Below are 21776 nucleotides of genomic sequence, written 5' to 3' on the forward strand. Positions count from 1 at the left end.
GATACATCCTGTTATAAGAAGGATGTAATAAATTGACTAATTTTTGTACCTATTCAAACCATGAAAAACTGGTGATAAAGTAATGTTCTGCTACATTGTTATCAGTCAGCACATTTCTAGGGAGATTGACAAGGCTAGCTTTTCAATGTTTTAATTTTTTTTTTTTTAAAGTCTCTTTCCCCCACTCTTTCTCTAAGCCTAATTATTTTATTATATCAGAGAACTTTGACAAAGTGGGAATTAATGCACTTGTCACATCCAATCAGCAGATAAACATTAGGATTCAGAAAAGTTTTATAAATAAACTGTAACACCACTGTTTTCAGCTGCAGTTGCTCTGTCAAAGGTCAACCTCAGAACACAATTTAAGGGAGATCTGGAAATAGAAATAACATCAAAGCTGACCTTTGAGTAAAATCAAATGGCTGCAAAGCCAGTAATGAGATTATAAATACAGAGCCAGTAAACATAGCAATGAATGTTCTGCAGAGTGAATTAAGGAAATAATAACACCTATATTGCATTTTTATATGTTGGACAGAAAACTAACAGCCACTCGCTGGTAGTAGTTGAGGTACTTCCAACTCAGATACTAACTCTCTCAGCAACCAGCTTTTTGTCTTTTTTAACCTATAGGTTATAGGGAACAATTCAATGTGATTGGCATCTTAGTACTAGATTTTATACTGGCACAAATAAGAACTGTTTGGAAAGAAAGATATTGGAACTATATGATTGTCTTTACACTGATGATAAAGGTGATGGTTGGTTACTATTCATGACTTATAAGCATTATAAATGTCTTTAGATAAAATATTAGGAAATTATGCATATTTTAATATTATTTACCTGAACTACAATGATGAAATATCCATTGAAGATTGTTACTGTTAGATGACCTGTTATACAGTTACATATCTGAAAGCAATCAATCTGTTAGAAAATAAAAGTAGGAACAAAGTATTCTCTTTTTATTAAAGGATATAAGAGACTTGTCTTAAAAATTCATTGATTATTTTCAGATACAAGTCACAGCTAGGATAAGTATTATTCAGATAAATTTGAAAAAAAAAATTGTGTATGTCTTTTCCTTCAACATTTTCCACTGTGTACACTTTATAGTATTTTGTGCATAAACAGTTTCCACTATGCTGGTATTTATTTTCCTGTTGTCGATTTGGGTATTTCAGGCAGATAATCAGAAATCAAGGTTAATGGTTTGGGGGCTTCTCATTTTTTGGGGGGAGGAAGCTTTTTGTTTGTTTTTAAATCCTCTTTTTTTCCCTGGGTTTATTTGGTATGTTTGGTTTTTACTGCAGGGGTATTGAAAAGGCAGCTCAACTTAAAAACCAAACAAAACTACTTTTAATTAACTCTGGTGAAATTAGCCAGTTTTAGTTGTTAGTTTGACTTTACAGTAAGAATTATTTAGTGGACTGAAATATAACTTCATAACACAGTAAAAGAAACACACACCAAAATATGTGAAATAAAAAATTTATAAGATGTATAAAACAAAACATATGTTATTTGCACAATGCATTACTGTCCTTCTAAGGAAATCCATCATAGATTGACTGGAGGTGGGGGGGGAAGAGTAAGATTGCTTTTGAAATCAGACTACTGTAACTACTGATTATTAATAATCATGTAATAGTCCACCTTCTGTTTTCCATTAAATTATGAACTAGTATATCTTATTGGTTTAAAGCTGGTCATTTGAGTATGGCTATAAGAATAGCCAAAGCAATCCTTTTCTGATATATGAAATACAGTCAAATTGGCTTATATAAAATAAGAAAGTAAAATAAAAGGAATAATGTATTTCAGTTAGAATCTTTTCTGAACAATGACTGGAAGATTTACCACTGAGTATTTTTTAGCTTACTTTCCAATTTTCATTGATTCTGAATTTACCTAGAGTATTACTGAACATAGATTTAGCACAGGCATTTTAAAAAAGCAGTTAGCTTGATCACTGGTGCAGTCAAACATCCAGATCACAGCCAGACTTTTAAAGGTAACTCATTGCCTAAGGATTTAGACAGGTGCCTAGTAGCTTTTTCAAAAGTGCATAGTCATTTACTACATTTAATTTAATCGGATGTAAGAATTTCAAGGTGATTCTGGGGAAAAAAAAAACCCAAACCCAGCAAGTGTCTCACCTTTTAGTACCTAAAAACCTTTAATTCTCATAGCGTGCCATTTTCATTTAAATGGAATACTCTACAAAATTATTTAATTTACTTCACTATTTCTTCTGCATCCTGAACTTGTTTTCGTCCAAGATTTTAAGAAATTAACCTAGCTTTGATGCTATTCTGCATTTTTATTTAGCTTCTGAGTAACAATGGAGATAATTAGTATATGATGCTATTTCAACTTAAGAATGCATTTTATATATTCCAGCCAAAATGTGGTTAAATAGTTTTGAGGCTGATAAAACATACATTTAAGAAACTAGAATTATGAAAAGTATTTGGGCTAACAAAATTGTTTAAACCTACTCTAACATTTAAAATTGGAAAAAGAGTGTTATTTCTGTATGGCAGAAAGGACATTCAAATCCATGTACAAAGCTTTTTTGACACTTCACAACTCATACTTTCACTGTAAAACATCACAGTCCTAACTTTCTGCAGTTTACTTATGATCCAGTAATATTGATAGCTTTTGATTTTTCCTCTAGGGATATGAAGGTGTCGTGGTTTAACCCGGCAGGCAGCTAAACACCACAGGATATTTTGGTATTATGTGATATTAAACAAAAGCCTATATATAACTAAAGTTCTCTTTCACTATTCCATTGACATATCACTTTCTTAAAGTTTTAATGATTTTAAGGTTTTTTTAATAAAAAATTACTACAAAACCAAAACCTAAATCCTAACTGATTGTAATTTAACACAATTTTTGTAAATCAGATTAGAGAATCTTAATAAAAAATAATCCTAAAATACTAATGCAAACAACAGTGAATTTATGAGTCTTCACAACTAGTTTTATACATGAGTCTAGAAGTTTCCTGTCAATATGCATAACTTCATGATACTTCAGCATGATCAAAACACATAGCACAGCAACGAATTGATAGTGCATACACATTTTTCCTTAGGAAATCTGTAATTCCATGCAAAAAAGAATATATCTAAGGAATTAAACACCCGCCAACCATGATGAGGATGTAACACAGCTTGGATGTATCCTGAGGAGGGAAAAGAAAAAGCTTTGGTAGGCCAATCTTTATAAAGCTTTACCAATTTAGCTTTCTTTCCACTCTTATTGGTGCTTAAGAGGTTAAGACTTTATTTGTGAAAACAGAGAGAGATAGCGGGGAATCATGTTGTCTGCAGCTTCCTAAGTCTTGCTTAAGATCCTTTTCAATTACCATCCATTTCTCCTTTAAAAAGGGACAAAAAAATAGAGGAGTGGAAACAGGTCAGGGCAGTCTGTGACAATGACAGTGTGATGGGCTTGGACCCCCTGTGGTGTTTCCATCTGCTATCATTAAGGTGACTATTCAGACATGAAAAAATCCCTCTTGCTGTGCTGACAGGCAGACATCAAGAACTATGACAAGGCATTAAGACAGAAAGTAGAGACAGCGATGTCATATTCCACAAACAATCCTGCCTCAAACAAGACCTCTAAAATTTTATTGGAATTTAAAATAAAAATCAAAGGGCTTTTACCTGGAGGTTATCAAACTTCCCCTCGTGTTAGTTTGACAGCGAAGATATTGCTGACAGTCACAAACACTTAGCTCCTACCTGTAGTCTCTACCATAAGAAACCCCCATTTTTAATTATTTTTTTTTTCCGCTCACTCTTCAATAAAAGTGGAGTTTTAATTTCCTGCCCTTTCTTATCAAAAAGCTGAGCGGGAAGACCGAGGCCCGACGGTCTGCAGCACGCTAAGCACCGAAGCCTTTGCCGAATCGCGCCAACAACAATGAAAAACAAAAAAAAAAGCTAACCAGGCGAACATCTGTGACAAACCGGTTTTACTTCATAGCAAGCGAAGCCCGAACAAACGGTAGTTAAATTCACGCGGGACGCTGAACGGAGCGTGGAACGGGCGCGGCGCTTAGCCCGCTGCCAGGCAGGCAGGGAGCGCGGGCTTTCAGCCGGCAGGGGGGGCGGCAGGACCGCCGCCCGGCCCGGCCCGGCCGCTCCCGCCCACGGCGGCCGGCCTGCCCGCGCCCCGCACTCTCCGTCGCTTGTGCTCTTGCCGAGCTCGCTCCGCTTTTCGCGGGAGAGCTCCTCTCTCTCCTGCCAAACCCTAGATGATCAATAGTTCGACGGTATACTGCCAGCCTCGTTTAACAAGCTCCAACCGCGTCTCTTAACTTGCCCGACGCAGAGTGGCCTCGATTAGAGCGCCTGTGAGCCTCAGGCGCGGCGGATGGCATTGTTTCTTTTTCAGGAGCCGATTCAGAACGTCGTTGCACAGGGTATTTCATTTATAGACTTCACCCTTCCAACAGTGGCATCTAGCTCTCCAGCACATAGCGCTGATACGCAATTTGCCATTTCATCACACTGTAAAGATGGTTCTGAATCTTAAGACCTCTTCCTTTTGCCACTCCCTTCTGACTAAAAAGCAATTTCTCTGCAAACACTACTAACTCTTGAAGCACGGTTACATATATTTTGGGTTTCTTCAGCCACAGTTCTGGTGCTAGCTCTCATCTCCCCTTCCGCTCTTCTCATATTTGTTCCAAACCCTTCACACATCTTCACTTTTACAACTGTTTTTTTAGCCATGTGATGGACCAGGCTAGAAAACTGATCCTCTGAGGTTTGGGTTTTTTTCCTTAAAAAAAGAGAGAACCAGGCAGTAATATGTGGATGAAGTGCCGAGCACAGGGACTGCTTAAACAGATTTGTCACTGGAAGAAACATATGTATGTAATCGTGCCCATCTTACCTACTCACACTCCATTTTACCAATGCATTAAATTGCCTCCTAATCACACCTAGCAGAGGCACATTAGGAACGAATGCTAAGGAAGGTCAAGGATAGTTAGGTAGAGCAATAGATGAAATTGATATATTAAAGTTCTCACTTGAGCTCAAGAATGGGAGGGGATTATATATACACACACACACACATATATATAGGCTTCTATATTTTTAAATAATCCAGCCACATGATGGTGGGAAACTAAATACTGGAAACGAACACTAGACACCAAACAATGTTTTCCATACTGTTATACCAATCGCCTTGGTATTCTGATACCTATGAATTAATGAATATTAATCAGTTCAAATCAATCTTTGAAGTATCTAATGACTACTCATAGAAAGATAAAGATAATACCCTAATAGTTGAAATTGCATTTATTGTTCACTTAATCTTACATGCTTGTTCAACAGTCTGTAGCAATATGAAAAAATGCATTTTATTATTTGAAATCTGAGTTTTTCTATAAACATGTTTCTAAATGTAGTTGAATCACTAATTTACATATCAGATATATATAGGAGAAGATAAAGTAAAAAAAACTATGTCTAGTGCATTTTCTTCCATCCAGTTACAGAAGGAATGGAGGCATGACAATTTAAATTTCAGTAACCACTACAACTATTTCAGCCACCAGTTTAAGAGGAGTTCTTGCTTCACTTAGAAGAAATTAGATTTTAAAAGTTAAGTCATCTAGTCTAAGCTAAGCTAGTTGTTTAGGATTTTTCTATAATCTATAGGATGAGATAGGCACCTACCTGGGGCAATTCACACCGGTTTTAGGATTAAACAAGACACTTCGCATAATTATCTATCTCCACTGACAACGTAACAGCTTAGACAACTAGCTTATATTAGGTATTTCATTGCTATTAAGAGACTAAAACCCAACCAGCCATCAGTCTCTTAAATAAGGACGACTGCAGCATGAATTTCAGTGCAAAAATGTAATTTCCATGCAAAACTACTAATTATATTTTGATGATAATGAAAACATTGGAATAATGAAATATCTATGCCACACATTACATACAGAGGCCACAGTCATGGTTGCCAATATATCTTATTATCAAATAATGAGGAGTTTTTGCCTTTGAAGTATCCATGCAAGGCACACCTGTGCCTCATCCTTCCTCATCTTTCCACCAGTTGAGCTTATCTGAGCTTATCATTTAAGTTCCCTCTTCAGGAAACTCACAACAGGCTCTAATGCATCTTGTAACACATTTTGACACGGAGATAGCCATCCCTACAGACATCTCAGCGACAAACAAACTATTTAAGAAACAGGAAAGGCATAAAAATACCCCTTCTCATGTCAAGATTTTGACAGATTAATTCTTAGAGATGCAAGGCTAAGGGGAAGAAACAAGTAGTTTTATTTGGGTTAAAATGAAGTCAGGAAACAAGCAGGAGAGAAATCTAGACAGTATCTATAGGTATACCCTGTGCTAAACAACAAAACAACCCACCTGTATAAGAAAGATCTACCGTAAGAGCTAGACTTCTTCCATGTTCTTAATCAACACAATTTCAATTAGAAATCCTTTCACTAACATTTAAAATGTGAAACATCTCCAATGGAGGCCACAGGCCCAAAGATAGGGACCATGAAAATCCTGAACATCATACTTAAGCAGTAACAGATACAGAGGTCTTCACAAACCTCTCTGGAATTTTGGAACCATTGAGTGTGAGGACACTGAACCTTTATCCGCCAGCACTTACGGGCAGAGGTCTGCAACCCTTACGTACGTTGACTGAGCTGGGAATGAAGCCATGTTCCCTTAACTCTAGCAGGTAGCTTACCAAGACTGGCTCTGAGACCTGAGCTGAAGAGGACTGGAATGCCAAGCAGGTCGCTTAAAGCTCCAGAGACATATCCAATTCATTATTGTATTCCTGAACAAGGTGACTGAAAAGAGGTGAAGAGGGAGAAATAAAAGATTTCCCAATGATACATATGGGAGGAGAAAACTCCCCAATGGGAGGAGGTATGGGATTGCCAAACGTCTCCTTGTCTCCCTGCTAGACAAACCTTACTTTTTCCACTGTGAATATAGGATTGAAGATGCTAAGCATTAAAGTGTTAAAAAAAGGAAGACGAGTTTGCGCAAACAGTGAGGGGAAATCAAGGCTATGTCAATAAAAGCAAATATACCAGCAATGAAATTTACAGGGAAAGGTAGAGCATGTTACATACAGAATAGTAAAGAAGCTGACATGAACTTCAAGAAACCATCAAGAAAAGATCAAAGTGTAAATAAGATCATAGGGGTCCTTTTTTATTTTTACAACTTGTTTTATGTGCCTTTTATGTGTGGAGGAAATAAATAAATAATCATTCGTTTGAACTTTAATCAACTCGCAGATTCCAGGAACTAAAGGGCTTATAGGTAGCAATCCCTGTTGTTTCAACAACAGAAACAAGGGGTTCTATCCTCAGAGACCCCTACAGTAAAATGTGGCATCATTCACCTACAAATAATGTGGGTTTCATTGACATTGAGTGGTGCATTGACTCCCCATATAAAGGAATGTTTAATCTAGCAGACAAAAGTAGAACAAATTGGGCATAATTTGAAAAAGAAAGCAGCATGTATTTGTTTTTTTAAATAAGTACATAGTAATATGATGGATTCTTTAATACACAAAAACTGTAAAGTGACCGGTATCTTTCCAAGGGAAAGATTGTACATCAAGTAGACATTGAGACATATATAGGAATCACTGGGAAAAATTCTGAGCACAGCCACCTTTCTTGGTTTTCTGGTCTCTGAACTGAGCATCTGAGAATGATGAACAGTATCTTAAAGGACCTAAATGTGTTCATATGAAAGGTATCTTTATTCATAAACATACCTTAACAATTTCACATCAATAGGCACGCTGTGCAAAGGTCATCACGTACTCTATCCAAAAAGACAGAGTAATTTAAGATTTAATAGTCTCTAAGCTATTTGTCACTGCCCTTCAACTGAGATATGATAAGCATTTGAGAGCTCTTGGTGGGCTCCTGTTCAGTGTGAAACAGGTTTGTCTAAGCGTGCAGACCTTAACATCATCGTCCCCAGCCCTAGCGAACCCAGCTGCCGTTGGCAATCAATAGCGGTAACAATCTAGCACGTAATGTTGTGTGTCATGCAACATGACTTTGAGCAGAACTACTTAAAACAAGCCTGACACTAATGGCTTGCAAGAATAGACTTCCACTGTTTCCAGTATTGATAGGGCAGAACTGATACTAACAGTGGCAAAGTTTAAAAATTTGTCTAGTGAAAGTCTTAGTAAAACACCATAGGGGAAACTGTGCTGCAAAATGAAGAACAGTGACAGGAACTGAACAATGGTGAAACATTGACAGAAAAGAAACAACTTTGGATTAGACAAATTGAATTTGACAGATATGTATTTTCACAGAATAATCCCTTGAAGCCGTTCTTGGATTAGCCTATTCACAAATGAAAAGGCACCATTTGTGAATGGAATTATTTCACCTCAGACAGGTTCTTCTTATGTCAACTTTGGACATAAAGATAGCACTAGCGGTGAAGCTCTCAATGGTTAATCTTAATTTAGAGAAATAAAATTAAACTACAGAAGTCAGTCATGTAACAGAAGAACCTTTGTTTACTAAAACAAGTATGGAAATACTAATCAACTATTCTACAAAAACACTGTATCAATCTGTCCCTGGATCTCTACTAGGTAGAAGTGTTCTGCCATAAACAAAAACGAAGGAACAAGCAGAATGAAACAAAAAGCTCCACTGGGGAAGGAACGAAGAGTACAAGACATCACACACAAATAGAGTATTTTAAAAGTAGCAGCTACATGTTCTTTCTGATGTTACTGCATATTTGTTGAATTCAGCAAGAAGCTGCTTTCAAATATCTTTTGTGCTTATTAGATTATTTTTCTCCTCCCAACAGATCTCATTCAGCGTACTTTGTTCATGATAATTGACGTAGGAAGTCTCACACGTCAGCTTTCAGTTTATCTGGGCTTTTTGTCAGTTGGAGTAACAACTCAGTATTTTGACCTGGCTAAAATAAATATTCCTATAGACACCTGATTCTGAAGGAGAAGAATGCTCTGTGAAACAGAACTACTGATAAAAATGACATTCAAAACTAGTTTATACAGGAACTTGGATATAGCCCTGAATGCAATTTAAAAATAAATTTTGAGCACATTTTTGTGGTTTGCCAGAAATTATCACCACTGAAAAACACTCTCTGAAAGAAAAGAGAAATTTGTCGCTAGCTTAAAGAGATTTTCAATAAAGAGCTCCAGGAATGGAGCCAGCTTCTACCAGCTGCTTTCAAAGCAGATGAATTTTCAACATATAACAAGAATGATCACTAGCTAGCTTTTATACATGATGGTGTTTCAATGATGCCAGAGCAATTTGATTCAAATTTGAATTCTTTAATGGATCCATTAAATCTATTTTTTTCAGTAGTCATACTTGAGCATAGATCAGATTGGTAGTAGATTCTACCAGGCTTCCCTGGAGCCAGACTATTTTACTGACATAACAATGATCTCCAGATTAAGGAAAGACACCTACTTACAGAAAATATGGAAGTTTACACAGTCTGACCAACTTTGTGACTGTATTGACAATGAATCTGTAGTTTAAAGACCTCTCTGCGTGAGAGGTGGGCTATAGAATAGGGACTACTATCAGAACTACCCTATAAGTTAACGTTCCCATCAAATTGGAAGAAAGTATTATAGTTATCATGAAAGTGTAAATCATTTGTCACTTTTGTAAAAGCAGTTGCCAGAAGAGGCACAAAAGAAAATGCAATCATTTTCAAAATTAAACACATTCATCTGGATAAAAAATTCAAATTAATTAACAAAGTGATATTATATGACCATCTGGTTAGACAAGGAATAGAATAAAGAGATTTTGTACACGTTGTTTTCAAAGAATATGCCGGCTATGTAAGGACTGAGCTAAGATAACATGGCAGGAGATAAATCAGCTGTTCTCTCACTCAAAGTTGCATTGATAGAAGCTATGCCATTATGTTCATTAACTACCTATGGAGTAGAAATGCCAGCGTAAGCTTGTACCAGGGCTTCAGTTCTATTGTCACTTGTCCTCTGAGACTTCTTCCTGTGCACCAGTGCCATGACTGTATCTCAGATGTCTGAGCACAGCGAGTCATGGATCCCTACCTGGCAAGTGTCCAGTTGCACAAGGGATATTGCTACCACTGTGATGCAGGAAAGGCCCTACGTATTGATCCTCTGTGGTAGTCCTAGCAGTCACCAATCAAAGCTGTAAAAGCCCAATTTTTCTGAGTAAAAACCTAAAATCATTTAATTCTGAACAATCTAATACTTGAATTAAAAGTGGTCATTTACTTACTCTTTTCATAATAGCTCTGGATTGATTCTCAAAGTAATTTCCCAGTTATTTTTCATTAATAAAGAAGTACTTGCCATGTGCCTTTGTCATCTTCATATACCTGAAAAACAAATACATGCAAGCTAAAGATGCAAAATAAAACAACAATCAACTCTCAGTAATCATTTGGATGCATCTACATTAGCATTTTAATTTAGATCTAGAGAAGCACCTTTGAGGCAGATCTCCCAGCCATCCCCACTTCCCACACTCCATTTCAACCAGCAGTCTTGGAACATGGAACTGGATTCCTTTCATATGAAGCCAAGCAGAACATTGCGTTGCAACAACACATCTGATGTTCTCCAACCGCAAATATGGCATTCAGTCTACAGAGCACACGCGAGCCAATCAAGTGAAACCTCCCAAATTGCACTTGGAGTGGTTCACGACCATCAGCATTCACTCCTTCGCTCTCTGGAGCCCCTGTGTCACAGTATTTGCTAGACATAGACATGGTCTGCGAAACTCCCGGTGTTTCTCTGACACTTTTTGCCTTAAAAGAAAGTAAGGAGGGATTTGAAAACTCCATAGCTATTGCTATCGAAGGCAAAAGGTGGCATTAAAATCTTCTTAATATTTAATTCACTTACAAAGTACTATATTACTGTATGAACAGTGGGAAGTTCATGACAGCTGCCAAACCTGAAGCCAATGGGTGATGCTACTGGACAACACACACAGGGCCCACACTAGTTCCTTCCAGCACCACTAAACCAACTGTTAAAAGTTCTGCCAAGTCTCACAGTAGGAGTTACACCAAGAGGCATTGAGCAGTACCCATTTCCTACATTACAGCTGAAACAACTCCTCACGCAGGTGCAGAGAAACTGAGAGAGGAACAATAACTCAAAAGATGGAGGGAATGAAAGAAAGATGAACCTGTGGTTTACTGCCCTTTGCATAACAAATGCAGAGATTAGCTCTTAAAAACTAGATGCAGAGGACTTTTGGAGAGCTTGAAGAAAACCACTTGAGTCAAATATGACTATGTCATTGCTACAATGATCCACATACAGAGAGCTCTATAACCTTTATCATTTAAGTTAATTAGATGATTCTTTTAAGAGAGGGGAAACAAATATTTATTCATTCTCACTGATTGAACTGTCCTTTCTACATCTCTATTTTCCCTTCATATTACAGCATCTGGGAAGAACAAAAACTAGATAAAAGTGAATCCATTTACTGCTAGACAGATCTTAATCTATTCAGAAAAGATTTAGACTATTTCCTATATTTTTTAATGACCACATGGTACAACAACAAAAATCCAGATATTTTCAGTGTCCTTTTTGATTCAGAAGAAAATTTAAGTACTTAACGCAGTCTTTAAAACATCCCTAATCCAGAGCATAACTATGTGTTTAATCCTATTCTTACAGAACAAATTGGTTTAAAGTAAAACTTGTTTAAGAGCCAGATTGGGATAGTTCACTGAAAAAGGTTTGTATGTAAATCACAACTAGTTTAAGATCAAAGTCTTAGAATTCATGTTTTAGGTATTTTTTTTAAAGAAATGTTAACTTCAATGAGCTCAAGTAAACCAGTTCAGCTAGTTGTTATGAACCAGTATGGAAGCTGCCATCTATTGCTTCCAGTTCTTATGGATCTTCATTCAATTCTCAGTGCTGGAAGCACACTGCAGTTACCTAGAACTGGTGCAACAGAAAGTTTCCATACTTGATGCAATACAACTCAAAACAGATACACAGACCACCCATAAAGTTTATCTCTAAAGTTCTCTCTGAAGAATAAAGTCAAAAATCAAGCCTGAAGAGCAGTTTACAAACTTCCAACATATTTAAGGACTGGAAAGTGTGAAAATGGGATGCAGAGAATTTCTTGTTTATTGTTTTAAATAAGTAAATACCACACACAAATATATACACACACACATTTATACGTGCATATCTATGTTTGATTTAAGTAATAAAAAAATAAATTAGAAAAACTGAACTCAGCTTTTAACTGAAAGTCTAGATTCAGCTATATGCTCCAAGTTGAACTTTTCACCTGTAATCTATGAGGAGAATCAGGCCATTGGTGAGAAACACTAATCAAAATATATAGTCAGTGCATAATTTCATCAATGAAATAATGCCACCTCTTGATGAAAAGTGGCAGATAACCAGTGCAAAGCTTGCTACACAAACAGCTAAAAAATTTTGTTACTATACCATCAGGTGACAGCTGGGTGTTTGGAATTCACCTAAACCAGCAGAATACACTGAAGTGTGTCATTTTTAGCATTTCTGTATGTATGCAGCTATAACTATCCTTTAATGTCATACAAAAGAAAATACTTTGTACGCAAATCAGAGCTAAACAACTGTAGTCTACAAACCAGGACCTATATTCCCTGTAGACATATGACATAATATCTTGGCATTCCACAGAAGTAAGAACTGGCACTTAAGAATAATCTGACCTGTGAGTGCAAGCACAGAAGGATTAAAGCAGATTGTGCTGCACAGCACTTATGACAAGAATGCATTGTATGTTGTACTCTTCGTTCATCTCAGTCTTTTTCATTTTTTTTTTTTTAAACCATGGAATATGCTTCTTCACCTACAGTATGGTTTGGTCATATATGATTTAATTAAGAGTCAGTCTGCACATATACAATGCTTGATTCAATGACAATTTAAGATGGATAGCCAGATGTGTCAGTATTGTGAAAGTGGTTAGACAAGTATTTGCTGGGTACTGGAGGGGAGGGTGGGGGAATGCACGATGAAACAAACTTTTTATCTTGCATCTATTTTGCCATGTAATAAGAAATAACCATGAACCAGTGAACAATAAAATAAAAAGCAACCATAAATCAGAGGTCAAAATTGCACCAAAAGCAATAAATAAGCATCTCAGCAACTCAGCTCTATGTGCAACCATATTTCCTCCCTTACCCCCCGCCCCCCTTTTTTTTTATTTAAACATTCGTTGACCCTTGAGCTGTTAAGCACTTGCATAATCCTTATATGGGACTTGCAAGGAAGTGTTCTTAATTTCTATGGAGGAAGTGAAAAAAAATCCTTGTCAGAAAAAAAGTGTTGAAAAAAATACATGTTGAGATTGATTGTTACAACATACAAGTCTGTTAGAAGACACTTTTATAACTGGAATGTATTTGAAGTATAGTTTTGATTGAACATGAGTATATACATGATGTTTCAAACAAAAGCTAGTCAAGCCCTATTCCTGCTCATACTAAAGTCAATAGCAGACTTCTGTTGTGATCTATGCATAAGTTCACAAGTGTAGTGCTGATGTTTGTCTGGAATATATTTGATTCAGTCTGGGCTTCTTATGCATAACATGAAAATATATTTCAGCATATTACAATGTATCCATCTTAAGTACCTCAAGAGAGTGCAATCCTAAAATAAAAATCAGAAATGTTGCTTGAAACAATCAATAAGAAAAAACCACTATCAAGTCTTCTGAAGATTAAAATGGTTCACAGAAACAAAAAAGAAAAAGTTTCTGCCTGCTGAAGTTACCTGTTGACAGTTAGTCTCCTTTTGCAGTTTTGAGATTAGAACTACAAGTACTCCTCCTGACAAAAAAAAAAGTGCTAAAATTTTCATAAGAATGTTCACTCCACACTCAGTCCAGATGTAACACAGAGTTAAAGACAGCAGTCATCCCAAATTTTAAAAAGATTCCAATACATGCTAACAAGCAAGTATTGCTCTTAACGAAATAAAAATAAATTATTTTCAGTGAATTGTTGATGGACTTCAAGTTAGAAAAAACATTTCTGTAACTCTCAAACTCATAACTTATTAGACAAGAAAAATATCTAGGCAGTGCTAAAAAAACTTTTCTTTCAAATATTTAGGAACAATATCAAAGCTTGAGAAAGCCAAAAAATTCAGCTCACATGACTGACAGTTATGGACTGAAAACATACACCTGTGGTATATGATTATATGCCTGCCTACAAGACATGTGGAATACAGTTCCACCACGCAAGGAGGTGGAATGGGCTTACTTTCACTAGCCATACTATGACTTACCTAAGAAATTACACTGCTTTAAGCAAATGGAATACCCAAAATATCTAAAGCTGCCTCAAAAGTTCCAGAATTTCCAATAGTGGCATAAAAAAAAACCAACAAAACACAAGCTCAGACTTTTCATTTAGTTTTCAGCAGCGCCTAGAGCCACACCTACAATAAGCATTCAGAAGTACTGCAATTCCTGAGGCAACAGATGCCCTGATTCTTGCTTGGTTAGATCACAAGACATTGGGAACAACTGCAGCAAATCAAAAGAGTTTACACAGCATAAACCTGAATGATGCAAGGTCAAAGCTTATTTTCTTACTGATTAATTCAGGAAAACATAAAAGTTAACTACCTACGTGTATAATGATAGGCAAATATTTTAGCTTCAGCCAGCAGTTCATTCTGAATGTTGCTGAAGAACAAAGTGTGATTATGGATTGGGTTTAGTTGCCACAAACATCCAAATAGGAAAGCATAGGTCTAATTCCCAGTCTGTACTGCTACGTAGGTACCATGTTCAATCACTTCACAAGCACATGGAGAACTAAGGCAAACATCTAACTTGCAACATCTACAAGCTCTAGTCCTCAAAGCTAATTGTTCCCAGGCTAGTCCTGGCAGGCACCATCACAGATTTCCTCACTTAAAAGTTTCTTACATCCAGAATATTGAAAAAAAAAAAACCAAAACAAAACCCAACTGTGATTGACTTTAATTCTGAGGAACACCTCACATGATATTTCACTCCCTATTACAGCTTGGATAGGGCATCATGGTCAGAAATAAAGAGGTTCTCTTCATTTTCTGAATGTTCAATATTAAACATCGGTCTTTGTAATATCTCCCCACTGATGTACAACTGAGCTATACATGCTTTCTAGGGACTTTGCCAGAAACAGCTGTCAAATGACACCAGCAAAATTTGACCTGCATAAAACTTGTTTTCTTCTCTGGCAAAGAAATGAAAAATATGAAGTTTTTTTCCAAAGCAAAGTCTGAAATTACCACAGTTTATAATATAGCAAAATGCCATAATACAAAAAGGAAAAATTCTGGGTTTAGAACTAGGCTTTCCTGGAAAAGATAGATCATATGGCAAGTTGATTGCTTGAGTGATACCAATGAACTCTATAGGTTTCCGCAGACGTATAACAAATGCACAGTACTCAGTACAACAGCTTGCCATAGGAAACAATGAATATCATCTGAAACTTCGATATTCACTCACTTTCTTTCTGTGGAAGAGTGAAGAAAGAGAAAGAAGACATCAGCTATGCTGTTATGTAACAGAGTTCAAGAAACAAGATTTAGAGTTAACATTTTAGCAATGAAACTGCTGAAAGAATTAAGGACAGGCTAAGCTGAAAAAATGTTAAGACAGCAAGTTTCAAAAGTGCCTCTAAGCTGTTCTAAAGTTGACCCAAACCCAGCAAAGTCAGCAAAGTGCTCCTACTCTCTTCATTTGAGCTTGTTAGACTCCATAATAGGTACCTAACACTGTTTTAGGCACTGTAGAGCAAACCTTGCTGTGTAAAAGTCATCCTGAATTATTTTAGTTCTCACATGGCGATCCACTAGTCAAAGTGGATATACATATCCAGATCTAAAGTGGATATGCTACTGATCAAAGATAAAAATTTTTTAGAATATTTGTCTGTTAAAGTAAGGTTGAGTATAGTTTAGAACAGGTTTATAGCTTAAAGTGCATTTTTCCCAGATATATGAATATCTTTTCCCATGAATACTATAGATCTTCAAGCAGTTCTCTTAATGCTCGTAATGTTCCAGGAAAATCTGCTAGGAAGTAGTGTTTAATTTCAAGGAATTTAACTTTCAAAAAAGGAGTTTGGGTATACATATGTTCTGCTCACTAACTTTCAAAACTAATTAGTGAAATGAATTTACAATTTCTACATATTTTAACAACTTTGTTTTAAGTTAAAGACTATTACAAACCAGCTCTAATCCCCTCCCCCAAATGATGAGAAACACTAATTTTGAACAAATACATTTCAGAATTCATAGAGGTATATACAATGTTACTGAGCAGAAGCCAAGATTTTTTTAAATCAAGATATTAGACCATAAAAGACTATTGAAACATACCCTGCTTCAGATACAGATCCTGCAATGAAATTCTGTTTGTAGGAAGCTCTGTTATATATACAGATACACAGATACAAAAGACACCCCTGTTCCTGCTTAGCCTATAATAGTGGAGCAAGTTTAGAGAGGTGACCTGTATGGCTTTGGACAGCTGCTTGTAATTCATCACTCAGCTTCCTCACCTGAACAGCTAAATTAGAATAGCAACGAGAGAGAGCTAATGTTGATGTCACACCTATCAGATTTTTCCTTACAAACCTACAGAAAGTATGGGGGTTTTACTGTTCTGAGTTGGACGGGACATATAATATGTATGTGTAACTTCTACATATCAACCTCTTTTTAATACAGATGTATAGGTATGTTTTTATGCCCCTAGAGAAAAAGAGGCATAACCATATGCAGAACCACATACAAGAGTGGCAAATGCAAGGAATAAACACAGTTTTCCTCCCCCTTCATTTTGCATTTTATGGACAACCACATAAATCACCAGTAATTATACATGTATAATGATCTCTAATAACTGGAAAAAACACATTCATTATTTCCATAATTTGTAATTTACAAACTCTGCATTAACAAACAAATGGCATACTTTAAAATAAAAAAGGACTACATAATTCTTTAACTCCCAAAGAAGTTATATGTATAAACTATACATGTTTCTTTGAATATATTTAGCACATATTCTTCCAGCTTTCATTAAAATATTTTCAATATGTTTACACGTCTTTCATGCCATATTTTCATTACAATAAGAACCAGATATATATTCTTTATGAATTTGGGAAGGACAAGAGAATGTCTCAAATCACGGAAGTATAGAAGAGGTCTAAATAAAGTAAAAATCATCCCTGCCATGCATTCAAAAATCAAGATTACCCTTACATGTCCTTCGAAAAAAACAAAGGTAGCCTTTCCAGTGGTGAAATGTTTATGTTCGACAGACACAGTAACAATGTAGTTATAGTTTAGAATTTACATTCTTGGAGCTGTTAAAAATAGCTAATCATGTAAACTATGTAATCATCACCATCATAATGTTAAATTTTGTAAACCATTAAGAAATACTAATGAAATTAGCCTTCAGAAAGGGCTAAGATCAGCAGGTTGCTCAAAAGAGGGATACTTCCAAAAAGCCAGCCCAAATTCTCTCAACCCTTTTGGTTTCAGAAATTTCAGGTTTCAGAATTGCAGTCTCACCAGTCATACATCAGTTATACATACAATTACAGAGTTATTTGGAATGGAAACACAAAACTTCATATCTTACTTGAAAATGTAAGCTTTACATATACAAGCACAAATAAAATACTGGGACCATAGTATGTTTGAGCTGGTGCCTCCAGCTGTCTCCATTTGTGTTCCCAACTTCATTTTTCATAAGTAATTGTGCATCTAACTTAAAGAAAATTAGATCACATATACCATTAGTTTTAATGGCTTAGAAGAAATAACCGGGACAGATTGTGCATGGCATTTAAAGAGTTATAGCTTTGTATTGCATGGGCAATCACATGATTTTCTTACTCTATTTTACTGCAGAGTATGTATGTATGCACAGAAAATCATATTCACACTATCAAGGCAGCCATGAAGTCCTGAATTGTATGAGATTTTTCAGTTTTATTTAGTCTGTCTTTTGTTTGAAGGACATTACAACATATATGGAAGGGGAAACGTTTTCCAACAGCTCAAACACAGATTCTTCTTCTTTATTACTAGATTATTATATCTCTTATTCTATTCCAGTATTGATAAAAGGTATCAGTTCTGAAAACACAAGACCTACAGATTCCTGCATGTTAAAAAAGAATATGAACATTGCCACATACTGCTGTATCCAGTCCAATCCAGTCCAGCTGAGTCTCTGACATTGACCCTTGCTACAGAAGAGATGCAAAACATCCTTCACAGAAGTATTACATGACTTCACATTACACATTTTTACCCCGAATTATGCAAACTTAGATTTTCTGAAGTAGTACAACAATTACCTGTTTATTTTTGCTTATTTTCAAACAACAAAGATACAGGACTCAATGATATCTTGCAAAAGTGAGCTCTGGAATTCATTAAGTACTTAGAAAAAAATGTAATGAGCCTTATTTTTGTTGAATCTCATCTGGTATATCTATTTTATGCAAGTTATAACTTACTGGGGTTTCTATTATGTTCAGTTTTATTCTCATTCCAGTTGAGCCATAGTCTTTTCATTTTTACTTTAAATAAAATATTGGTACTCTTTTTGAAGACAAAGCTTTAAGCCATTTGTATTTTTACTATAGTTTTCTTTCCTATCCCCGTGGAAAAAAAAATAAAAGACATTTCAGACGGTGGCATTATATAACAGGATTACAATATTTTGCTATCAATTTCTTTCCTAATTTTATAGTGTCAGAGTTGATTTCCTTTCATTACTCTCATTTAATCCAGCCTACAGGGATTCCTAGATGATTTTACTGAGCAGTAACAGACAATTTTTGAATCAGCAATTCTTAAATTGTATAAAGAATGCCAATGATTCTTTCCAATGTGTATCACATTTGATATTAACGTATTTAATTTGTCATCATAATTCCCATTTCCTTAGCTTTCTTAGGTTTCTCTGAACTTCTATGACCAATGTCCAGCCTTAGTCACACTTAAAGATTCTGTATCACTTGTGCATTTTTCTACGTCAGGATATTTTGTATCATTTTTTGCAAATATAAACAAAGCATAATGACATAGTAATACCTTTTCAGCATTACAAAAAGTGAGCAGTGGTGTATTTTAGAGATTCATACTTGCAAGTATTTGCAATCCCTCATGCACACATGCAAATGTATATATGTAAAAAGATGCCAAACATAATGCAGAGCTTTACGGTATAATGTTAACCTTTTGCCAGCTTAAAAGCATCTATTATTATTTCAGTCTCACTTCTCTGTTTCTCAACCAAGTTTTCTGTAGAAAATATTTTTAGGTATTAGAGTGATTTCATGACTCTGCATCACTGGATATAGAACATGAAAATACATCAGTAGACACTCTTCAATATTATTTGATTTTCCTCTTGCAAAGATATTTGTGAAAATAATATAAATATTACTTATGGTGAGATCTGGCAGAGCACTTTGTAACACCCACGTTTATGTATAAGTTTAATATAACTTTTCAAATTAATAGTCTGAAGGTTCTGAAGGATTTGTTCAACTTTGATGTATGATTTTCCTAAGAAAATATTTTAGGGTCTAGACCTCTATTATTATCAAAAAAATAAACATGTGAAGTTTTTTCTTGGAATATTTTTATGATTTTTCTTCAGTTAAACACATCCACTATAGTAGTAGGAAAATTTTGCTCAAGTCCCTTTTTAGTGTTTTTGTTCCTTAGGTAGCAGGTCATTCCATAAGGTAACCCTACAAGTGGCCCAAGTGAGATATATTAAAATCTAGTAATACAATACCCCTGGACTATTTTACATAATAAGATTTTTTTTCCAACTCCCAGATGTTGCTAAAGGACAGAAAAAAAGACCTGTAAAATTCTTCATCATGAATCTTTTTTTCTGCAAATCCCTTTTTTCCCCCTTTTCAAAAGCAATTCTGAATAGAGGTAAAAGAAGACAAAACTTGACCTTTTGTGATCCCAGCATTAATAGGTCTGTTCATAATTCAATCTGTGTGTGTGTAGAAGCATCCATGTGGAAACATGCAGGCCTGAGAGACATAAAGCCTTTCCCTTTAAACATTATCTGACCCTATGAGTCTTATTCACAAAAGAAAGCTTACGTACGCATAAGTTGAAAAAAATGCACGCTTTCATTGTGCTACAGAGAGCCTACACATTTTACTCCTCATTCTCCAGGAAAACTCATCATGGAAGTGACACTTGTACAGGAGTTGGGTGAGGGAATGGTAAATGAACACAACGTAGCAAAAAAAGCACACGCAAAGAATAAGGGTCATCTCCTTGGCTGGCATATAACAGGGTAACGGTACTGACGTGAGAGAAGCTGAGGTCCCCTCTATATTGCAGCCTTGCAAAATTCTACCTTATGAGAGAACCGTGGTTTTCTTGCTCTGCTAAAATTATTTTCTTCTTCCATAATCTCTGTCCACCAAGGTGAGGGATGACTGTGTCATTTGTACCTGGATTGGTAAATATTTATAATATAATGTTTATATTACCTTAAAGTCTAATGAACTGCTTATGACTATACAGTACATAGGTTTCAAGACAACTCTGTAAGGTATTTTATAAGTTAAAGCCTACTGGTGCTACTGCAAATCCACAGCAAATAAGAGTATCAGTTATTTTTATTATGTCTACACATAAAGTCCACCTATTATCAGTATCTCTTCATGCCTCTCCTGTTTAGTTTGGCACTGTAAAGTCAGCTGTCAGTTTAAATGCTATATTACTCAGAGTCCACTCATGTTATCAGAGAGTGCTCTAAGCCACTTTGCACTGAACCTGTCAATTGAAATCTGAACAAGGGGCAGGAGATATACAATTGTAAGAATAGCAATAAGTGTTCACATTTAGTGAAACAAATCCTCAGCTGGTATAGATCAGCCAAGCTTCAACAACTTCAGTATTGATTTATACTAGGATCTGAGCTCAGCGTCTGTAATTATTTTCTAAACCAGGCAAAACAAATGGCATCAGGGATCACGAGGAAGGCTTTTCTTAATGAGTGAAGTAATTCTGCAAAATGATGACTTCCTCATCAAAGTTTCCAGCTTTTTCACTCCTAATAGAGAGCAAATACTGCCCAGATTTTGAAAATCACTTTCTGTACCTATCTGCATCTTCATATGCCCAAATGCTTTCCAAATATGGCTTTGACAGCACTCACCTTCTAGAATCTCAGAGGAGGACTGTTAAGGAAGGAAAGAAATGGAAATTTCACGGACCTTTATTACTTTAGTTGTAAAACAGAAACAAGACTATTCAATAGGTAATCAGAAAAGAGAAAAAAACACCTGAGAGTAAGGCTGTGATGGTGCCACAATTAGTGATTTACTATGGGTGCAAATGTTCAGATTCAGCACCTTTTAAATAATATGAAAAATACCATGTACCCCAGTCATACCAATCGTGTTAAATAATTGGTCATTGTTTTCTACCTTGAACATCTAATTAAGTTGTTAGTGAATAAAAATCTAATCTTTGATTGACTAACTATATCTAAATTTCATTATTTTGCATAATACAGTTGTTAATTAATATGCCCACTAATGTGATACAACATCTTTTATTCGAATGACACT

General features: G+C 35.7%; 1 protein-coding gene across 1 annotated transcript in view; it reads right to left on the reverse strand.

Annotated features, from left to right (window-relative positions):
• Positions 1–16559, reverse strand: part of DCDC1 (doublecortin domain containing 1) — a 62493-nt gene extending 45934 nt beyond the window's left edge. Inside the window, exons 1-2 of the mRNA XM_050897011.1 lie at positions 16513–16559; positions 10355–10454 (exon numbers count right to left, since the gene is read on the reverse strand). Of these exons, the coding sequence (XP_050752968.1) occupies positions 10355–10363 (9 nt within the window). The 5' untranslated portion in view covers positions 10364–10454; positions 16513–16559. The remainder of the gene's footprint in view (positions 1–10354; positions 10455–16512) is intronic.
• Positions 16560–21776: the final 5217 nt, after the last annotated feature.

The sequence above is a fragment of the Gymnogyps californianus genome, chromosome 5, assembly GCF_018139145.2.
Source record: "Gymnogyps californianus isolate 813 chromosome 5, ASM1813914v2, whole genome shotgun sequence".
Classification (NCBI taxonomy): Eukaryota; Metazoa; Chordata; class Aves; order Accipitriformes; family Cathartidae; genus Gymnogyps; species Gymnogyps californianus.